The 8,740-nt window shown below is 37.3% G+C and overlaps 1 protein-coding gene across 1 annotated transcript; it reads left to right on the forward strand.

The window, feature by feature from the left end:
• Positions 1-943: 943 nt before the first annotated feature.
• On the forward strand, positions 944-3,076 carry LOC128861196 (uncharacterized). The gene is made up of 8 exons (XM_054099152.1): positions 944-1,028; positions 1,089-1,216; positions 1,294-1,359; positions 1,434-1,493; positions 1,537-1,864; positions 2,248-2,420; positions 2,482-2,644; positions 2,693-3,076. Exons 1-8 carry the CDS (start codon positions 965-967, stop codon positions 2,764-2,766), a joined length of 1,056 nt encoding a protein of 351 aa, XP_053955127.1. The 5' UTR covers positions 944-964; the 3' UTR covers positions 2,767-3,076.
• Positions 3,077-8,740: the final 5,664 nt, after the last annotated feature.

Here is an 8,740-nt window from a genome sequence, read left to right on the forward strand (position 1 = left end):
AAAAAATCCTTTTACCGTTCGGAGTTCGTTTGAAACTGTAGGTTCCTCCATATGTGGAACAACATCGAGACACACGCCACAAATAAGAGGAGGAGTTCAGCTAAACACCTAATAGAAGTGTGTGCGCCATTTATTTATTTATAGTTCGTGATAGTCGACTTATTAACCAAAGCAGCTGATTTTGTCTTACCGATTTTTGTTTGCAAAATTGTTAAAATTGTGGTCAAGGAAAGATAGCAAAGCGATTGTCGTTAAAATATACTCGTGAATTGCACTACAGATGTCGCCCCAAAATTGTGTTTCTTGAGCGGTCCTATCAAGGTTCTCAACTTTTTCTCGCACAATTTGAGCGAGTGTTTCACTAGTTTCCCATCAGATTGCTTTGAAAGGCGCTTAGCTATTCCACAAATTTCCAGATTGCACTTGAGTTTTCGCTGACAAGCCCCTCCATTTTCCTAACAGCACCCGCCCCCACTCCTCCCTCTCCCCTAAACAAACTATTACAAAAACTACCCAACTAAGAACTCCAATCACATTATTTGTATATTTGTATGATAATTTCGCAAACGTTTTGCAATCCCTGACAAGCCATTCGTCTTGAAAGTCGACACATTTGAATAGTTGTGTATGTGCGCATGTGCGTATGTGTGTGTCCACAGTGATTTATGTGCTTATGTTTGCGCCTTTGCATACACTCAGAAAAAATTCCCTCCCTAAAATAAAGAAAACCATTCTTTATTTGGAACTCTTCCAAATTCATTAAATTTTATCGCTTTTGAGTATTTTTTCTTTTAAATGACTATAAATGTGTTTGAAACATAAACCCGTCGTCCTCATTTTGATGTTACATTCTTCTTTGTTATTTTTTACTTTACTTACAATTATCTTATCGAATGCTCATTGCTTTTACGAACATACGTAGTTGATTGTTTTTTTTCTTCGTGATTATATATTTTGTCGTGCAATGGATGAATTAATAGAAATTTTAATTGAGTTGGAAGGCGAACCGTTTTTGAACGTGTTTATTGGTAAGTTTATGGATATTTTGTTTTGCTCATTTTAGTTATTGCTAATCATTTCAATTATAGAAAGCGGTCTAACTAAGGAATCATTGAAGCTCCTAAAGCCAAGCCATTTGGATACATTGATCGACACATCGCAGTTTGGACCAAGGGTAATTTTTGAGCATAATCTGCTCAATTGGCAAGCGCAACAGGTATTTTGTTATTTTGTGCATATACACACATACAGATATGCATGCAAAAATTCATAATCTTCGTTTTACTTCACTAGGGAATAAAAACACAAGCCATTCACACTGAGGCATGCGCTTTATTGGCAAATGAATATCGTGGCGAGGTAAATGTTTTTTTTATTACTTTTACTTTAGTTATTTATTTATTTTAAATATACATTTCTGTACTTCATATAAGGAATCTTTTGAAGCAATACTCAGTAAGTCGGCGGGTGGATCAAAAATCCTGAAATACTATGCGCAAAAAAAGGGTCTCACTCCAAAGTATAGGAAACTTCTAGCTGCAACAGTTGCAAATTATTTTATTTCTGCTGAAGTACATCCAAACCCTAAAACATTTGAAGCTTTCGCCAATAAAATTGTGGATTTATTTCCGAGTGAATCTAAAGTCTGATCACAACCTAAAATTTTTATTAAAAAAAAGTTTTCTAACCTCGATTTCATTTACACAGGATATATATTACATTCATAAGAAAGGAAAAAAGCCAGGTGGATCTCTGTATGCTAAGTACCACAGTGTATTATTGAAACTTAGACGGGATGGTCTTATTTCCAAAAGAGATGTAGAACCAACAACAAAAGGAACGGAGATTAATTCTTGCGTAACAGGTATATATGTACATAGGTACATATATCGTCGATGCGAAAGCAATACCGCGTATATCCAATATACAAAACTACATAAGTGGTGAAGGAAGAGAAAACTGATTTTTTACAAAAGTATAGCTCAATTTTTTCACTGAACTTATAATTTATTAATATTATGACAGAGATCAATATACAAATAGTAATTCTGCAAAAGAGTGTACGTGAAACTTCAGTTTCTTTGGTCAATTCGTTTTGGTTTTATGCAGTTTTGCGATCGCAACGACGATATGGCTTTCTTAACTCATGAGTATATTTTGGTTTAATTTAAATTTTAAATGAGAGATTATTAAATAATATAATCTGCATTTAATGTAACCTTCATTTAATAAAAAAATTACATTTAGATTGCATTCAAGAAAAATCATGGTTAAAGTATAACGTTGAACCATTCGATGAAGTTCAACTAAAATGGGAAGCGACTTTTGCTGTGCGACGACAAATGCTACAAAAAGATGCCAATTTAAATACAATTTTAGAAGAATGGCCTCAGTATAAGCAGAGTTTTGGACATTTAATGGTATAATTCGTGAGTTTTATTTACATAAAAAATAATTTATTGTTCTTCATTCCTATCTTAGATAGAACTGGATTTTAAGAAGCTGTACCCCGAAAAGCAAAATTTGTTATTTGATAAATGGGAGAGCTTCTGTCAAGCGATTCCACCTTTGCTAGAAATTTACATTAAAGATTCAAACAGCTTAACTACTTGGAGGCAGTTTAAAGAAGGAAGCATCAATGCTGGTATTTAATATGTCTTAAGCCCTCATTTTTTTAACAATCTAATTTCAGATGCAAAAGACTTAGTCATTTTTTATCTTCTACACTCTGTCTTAATTCCAACTGGCCGAACATATAGAACATGAAAACAGACAAAAAAAAAACACTTCATCAAGTACACTATTGTACACTATTGATTCAAGAAATAGTTTCTTACTGTGGGCACCGACAAGTAGTGAACTTCAGTCAAAATTGAAATTAATGGTAGATGCAAATTATATGGACAAAAGTACGATTCAGCCAATTATATGTTCCATTGGATTGAATTATTTTTATTGCAAGGAATTTTATGTGTATTTCGCCGATATATTTTATAAGTTCGATAACCTAATCAAGTGTATTGATGTGTGTTTTAAAACATTCCATGTACTTAACCTTGAGTATCCGCCCGAATGTAGGTCCATACACCAATTCATGTGTATATTGTTAAAAGTTTTTTTATTGAATTTTTCCAGTTTGTGTTTCAAAAATAAAAAACTAAAACCAAATTTTTTGCATTTTTATTCAATATTTAAAACATTTCATAATCTGAAAATTCAGGTAGATTTTTTAAAATTGAGAAAAAAGCTATTTTTCTTTTAGTAAATTTTTACTAGAAACAAAATAACAGTTTCCCTAATTCCAGCAAATTTTACTCTGAAATGAGTAATATTTTTATTTTCTTTTAGCAAAATATTATCTATTTCAAACATAAAATTTATTACAAATATAAAAACAAATTCCTTAAATTTTTCTCGAAAGCATGTAAACATTTTTTCTTCATTTTGAGAAAATATCAGATACTGAAAAGAGGATGCCTTTTCATAGGCGCCAAATCATTCCCATATTTCCTCATTTCAATAGTCGTTTTAACTTGAACCGAAGAAGTTTTTTTTTGAGTGTAGCATTCATTTCATTTTGCTACTGCCCAACGTTGGCATGGAAATTATGTACACATTATTTTCGTTCCGCACGCGCGCTATTACGCACCTCCACCCGCCACCCTCTTCCTCTACTCGCAGCTACATTCGCTGCCACCCATACGAACGCTGCTGGCAAAGTGAGATTTTGGCATTTCGTCGGTATTATCGCACCCACACCATCATGTCGCACACACACACGCGCTTCGCTATCGGCTCTCGCAACTCTTGGCTTGCTATAAATGCCTTCACTCAGCACAATTTTCTTTGGTCTTCCTAGCGTGCGCAGCAACCTTTTACATCCTGCTGCTGCTGCTGCTAGATATCCTCTACAATTCCATTTTCAATTCTGCTAAGCTTAGCTCTTTTCTTAGGTTCCACTGACGCTTTTTCTGCAACACTACGTGCAATATTTCGCTTGGCATATGAGATTTTAGTTTTTAGTGCTTTCACATTTAAAATAATTGCTGTTTGTGCTCAGAATTGTATCGCTTCTCTTCGGCTTTGACTTAGACGGTGTCGTCCTATGTTGGCATTATCCTTTTGCACCGTAACTTTTGAATTATTACAATTCGATAGTGAAATTTGATATTCCGACCGCATGCTGTGATTAAGTTGCCCATTTTGTAACTGCTGCTTCCTGTTACTATTACAAAATTCCAGCACACACCCACACCGTCGTCATGCATTTGAGCGCACAAGCACACACACACAAGCATATGGATTACTTGTTTTGTATTAAATACCAAATTGTCTTCGGTGTTTTTTGGCAGCAATTTCACATTTGTGTCTAATTTCAATTGGTTTTTTTTTTTCGCTCAAACAAGTCTTGCTCATATGTAACGGGTGATTTTTAAGAACATGGGAACTTAAAATGATAATACAAAAGAGAAATATTTTTTGGTTATAGTTATAATTATTTCATGGAATTTATTTTTTCCTTTCGATTTATGGTCCATTCGGTAAGTACAATTTTTGACTACCTTTTCCAATAAATCTGGCCGTATGGCCAAGTTGCGTCGTCTTGTTGCAACCAAATGGCGTCGATGTTTAGCTGATTAATTTTTGCAAATAAAAATTCAGTTAGCATGAACTCGACAGCACTCGCCATTCACCGTAACGGCAGCTCCATCCTCATTTCGAAAGAAGTAAAGGCCGATGATGCCGATCCATTTCGTGTGATCCAAGTATAGCAGCCAACTATTTATCTCTATGTCTGAGATTTCATTAATTTGCTGTAAGAAAGGCTTAGCGAATGAGCAAAGTTTTACTTTAGCTAAACCTGAACATTCACTTACAAGAGCGATGCAATAAGTACCCGTGTTTGATGGCAGAGGGCGTTCCTGAGGAAAGTTGGTATTAGCACCGTGTGCTGCCATCTATCAAACGACAGCAAAACAAATTTTAGACTGATTGATAGGTTAGTTTCGATTTGGCAGCTATTCGAGTAAGACGTGATTCGTGAATTTCGCTAAGGTGGAAAAAGAGCAGTATCATTCGGCAATTCGCTTTTTGTATTTGGAAAGAATGCGAGGAGATAAAAGCAATGTTGGATGCTGTCTATGGGGACGCTCCGCTATCTATAACCACAGTTAGATATTGGTTCTACGAATTTAAACGTGGGCGAACATCCGTTTTTGATGAGGAGCGACCAGGATGTCCGGCAGACGTGGTTACCGAGGAAATCATTCAAAAAGTCCACGACATGCCTCTCGCTGATCGACGAACGAAAGTGCGCGAAGTAACAGAGGCCATAGGTGTGTTGACCAGAACGGCTATTAATATTTTACATGATCAGTTGGCGATGAAAAATTTAAGCGAGATCCGAAGAAGTTTTTGCGACGAGTTGTCACCGTTGATGAAATTTGGATTTATTATTCCACACCAGAAACTAAGCAACAATCAAAACTATGGATTTCTCCCGGTGAATCTGCTCCAAAAAGGCGAAGACAGTCCCATCGGCCGGAAAGGTCATGGCGTCGATTTTTTTTAATACGAATGGCGTCATCCTCATGGACTTTTTAGAAAAAGGAAGAACGATCACTGGACAATACTACAGTGACTTATTGGACGGCTTTCACAAAAAATGGAAGGTGCATTTGGGGCAAAAGAAAATGCTGTTTCACCACGATAACGCACCAGCATATTCATCCGGAGTTGTATTCGCCCAATTGGGCTCCCTGCGACTTTTTCTTGTTCTCTAACATCAAGAAATGGTTCGCGGAAGAAAATTTAGTTCAAACGAGGAAGTCATGGACGAGACAGAGGCGTATTTTGCAGAGTTCGACAAATCATATTTTTGGATAGTTCAAAAAAATGGCCGTAACGTTGGGAGATGGGTATCTTTCTAAAAGGAGACTATGTTGAAAAATAAAAAAAAATGTTTTTGAAAGAATGGTGTCTTCATTTTTAACACGGATACTTATTGAAACCCCCCCTAAGTAGTGAAAAAAACTCTCTTTCACCCCATCCATCTGACAGCTTCTGCAGATAGGATTGAAAGCAAGGGTAAGCCTGGCCTGACCTGTGAAGGTTGCAGTGATACGTGGGATGCTTTGGCGAGAGCATCCTAACGGGTAATTCGTCCTCAGGATGTTGTACGTCGGCCATGTTTTTCTTGTTGTAGTGCATGTAGTTAATTACTTCCACCTTCTTTCGGTTAAAGCATAGTCGTGTGAAGCAACGAATGTTTTTATTGTGTTGAATGGGGAGCAACTGCCACGGAAGTGCCGAACCTTTTATTGCTAGCTCACCTTCTGTCTCATTACTCTCTATATTCCTATGACCGGGAAAGCATATGAGAGTAATTTGAAGCCAATGACCGAGCAATTCGAGTTCCTCTCTACACTGTAAAATTACTTTAAATGATAGCTACTTGACTGTCTGAAAAGGTAGTTACTCGTGCACAAATTTCTTTCTAATGTTTTAGTGATTTGCATGCTTCTCTGATTGCTAATAGTTCTGCTTGGAGCGCGCTGGCATAGTAGGCAAGTCGAATTGATTTGGATATTTCGAGCGGGTCCGAATAGAGGCCAGCTCCCACACCACAGTTCAGCTTAGAACCGTTAGGGCCGATTTCCATATCGAATCTACCAATCACCTTCCCAAAGCTTACCGAACAGAGATGTCAACACAGTTTGCCATTCTCAGCTGTGAAACCATAGTTATTGATATCTTTAGTTCTCATACAGCTAAAGAAACACCCTTTGGCACATATGTACACATGTAAGTCCTCTCTCTACACTTTTGCAGCAAATTGTTTTAGTTTCCCACTAGTTTGGTTGTCTCGGCTTTTGGCCACTTCAGGGATCCGGTTTGTCTTTGCTACTCTTCATTTGTTACTTACAACATATTTTTATAGTTTGCACAATGTTGTACGTACGTTTGTTGCGCGGGCGTGCCATTGATTGCAAGTTGGTGATAATTTCAAAAGATTGAACTGGTTGCCTCTTGCGCTAGCTGACTCATTTCCAAGCTAACTCAGCTAAAATAAAATGATTCGAGAGATTTTTTGCTGCTGCTGTCAATTTGTGATTTTTGATATGAGAAAAATGAATCACCAAAGTCATAGGGCATACACAAAATGTATTTGTAGTGCCTCAAAGTTTCTATGCGTCTATATTAGTGGCGTCACAGTATTATTTTGGATCACGTGAAAACTAATTCAATTTTGATAATTCTCTTTTTTCTGTCTCTACAAGAGTTTTTACTTTTCTAGTTCCCAAAACATTACTTTTTCGCATTTTGAAAGCAACCGTTATATGAAAGGTGGTCATGACCTCTAAAAGGCCTCCGTCAGTTTGGAAAGTAATAACATTTTGCCAATAGTAATACACATTCTATTAAAAAAGGACCGGGATTCGGTCAATAAAACGCAAAATAATTATTTTTCATTCAAATTCATGGATCCAATCGTAATTTTCCAGGTTCCGCTTCAGTTCTCGCTACGAACTAGTAGAAATAGAGTTCCAACTCGCTTCACAACTGTAACTCGTTTCAAAAACTGTAAAATGTATCGAATTTTCTTTTCGTTGACTTCCATTGTGAAAACCCTGTAACTCACAACTGAATGGAACGAGCAAAAAACAGCAAAAGAATTTTTTTAATGTGAAATGTCACCTTGAGAACGAGCATAAACTTTAAATTGTTTGATCGATACTTTGCGACATACTGATCACTACAATCATCTACCGAGGAAATTATTAATTTATTTTACCCCAAACTAAGATTTTGCGCTCTGCGCTATGCGGCGTTTCACAAATTAACCTTCATAACAAAAACTCTCATCAGCTTATCCGAAAGGAATAGTTGACTTGATGTGACCCAACAAAGGGGCTCAATTGAGATCGCATGAGCCCGCAGATGCGGTACACTGAGTGAATACTACCAAGAGTTTCAAGAGGCTATCCAAGCAAGAAAACTCAAAACCTCCTTCCCTTCCTTGTTCACTCCACAGGGTTCTGGGCTATTGTTTTCGCGCCGTCCCTTGTGATGTCGGCATCTGTTAGCTCGCGCAACCTCGAGCTTCTCTAGGTATTCTTTGGCCGACCGCGACCTCTGCTCCCTTACGAGCTGCAGTCCAGTGCCATTCTGGTGATGCTATCTGGCAGGTTTCTAAGAGTGTGTCCTATCCATTGCCAGTTTCTGTATGTGATTTGCCATAGGATGAGTTCCTCATTCATTGATCTCCACAGCGCGTCGTTGCTGATGGTGCTCGACCAGAATATTTTACAGATGATGTGGAGACATTTGTTGGCGAACGGTTATAGGTTCTGCGTGATGGTGTTAGAGACCAGCCATGTTTTACTTCACCCATGAGCTGAATATTCGCAGTTTGGAGCGCCTGCAGATTTGAGAACTCGGCATCTCGCCGTATGACCTATCTTGTAATTAGAAGAAATTAAACTTTGAAGCGTAGGCGAGGGAATCGGCGATGCTTTAGAACAAAGTAAAAGAACTTGCATATGAAAAGTAACGAAAAAATTGTATTCTCAACACCTGTGTCTCAAGAAACTGGCAAAAGCTGAATACATAAAGTGAAAATTCTCCATAATTTATTGTTTCTCTCGTCTCGAAAAATTTACTGAGCTTTTCATATCCTTACAAATCGTCCTCACTTGCATAACGTTGTTGTAAAAGACGTTGCTCTTTCGCAGATTTC

The sequence above is a fragment of the Anastrepha ludens genome, chromosome 2, assembly GCF_028408465.1.
Source record: "Anastrepha ludens isolate Willacy chromosome 2, idAnaLude1.1, whole genome shotgun sequence".
In the NCBI taxonomy this organism is placed as follows: Eukaryota; Metazoa; Arthropoda; class Insecta; order Diptera; family Tephritidae; genus Anastrepha; species Anastrepha ludens.

What these genes read in the sequence shown, in the direction of transcription:
- LOC128861196 (XM_054099152.1), top strand. Translation starts at nt 965, where the DNA reads ATGGATGAATTAATAGAAATTTTAATTGAGTTGGAAGGCGAACCGTTT. An exon ending in CAAAAATCCTGAAATACTAT is followed by an intron (nt 1,494 to 1,536) that starts GCGCAAAAAAAG and finishes GGAAACTTCTAG; the next exon opens with CTGCAACAGTTGCAAATTAT. An exon ending in GATTAATTCTTGCGTAACAG is followed by an intron (nt 1,865 to 2,247) that starts GTATATATGTAC and finishes AATTACATTTAG; the next exon opens with ATTGCATTCAAGAAAAATCA.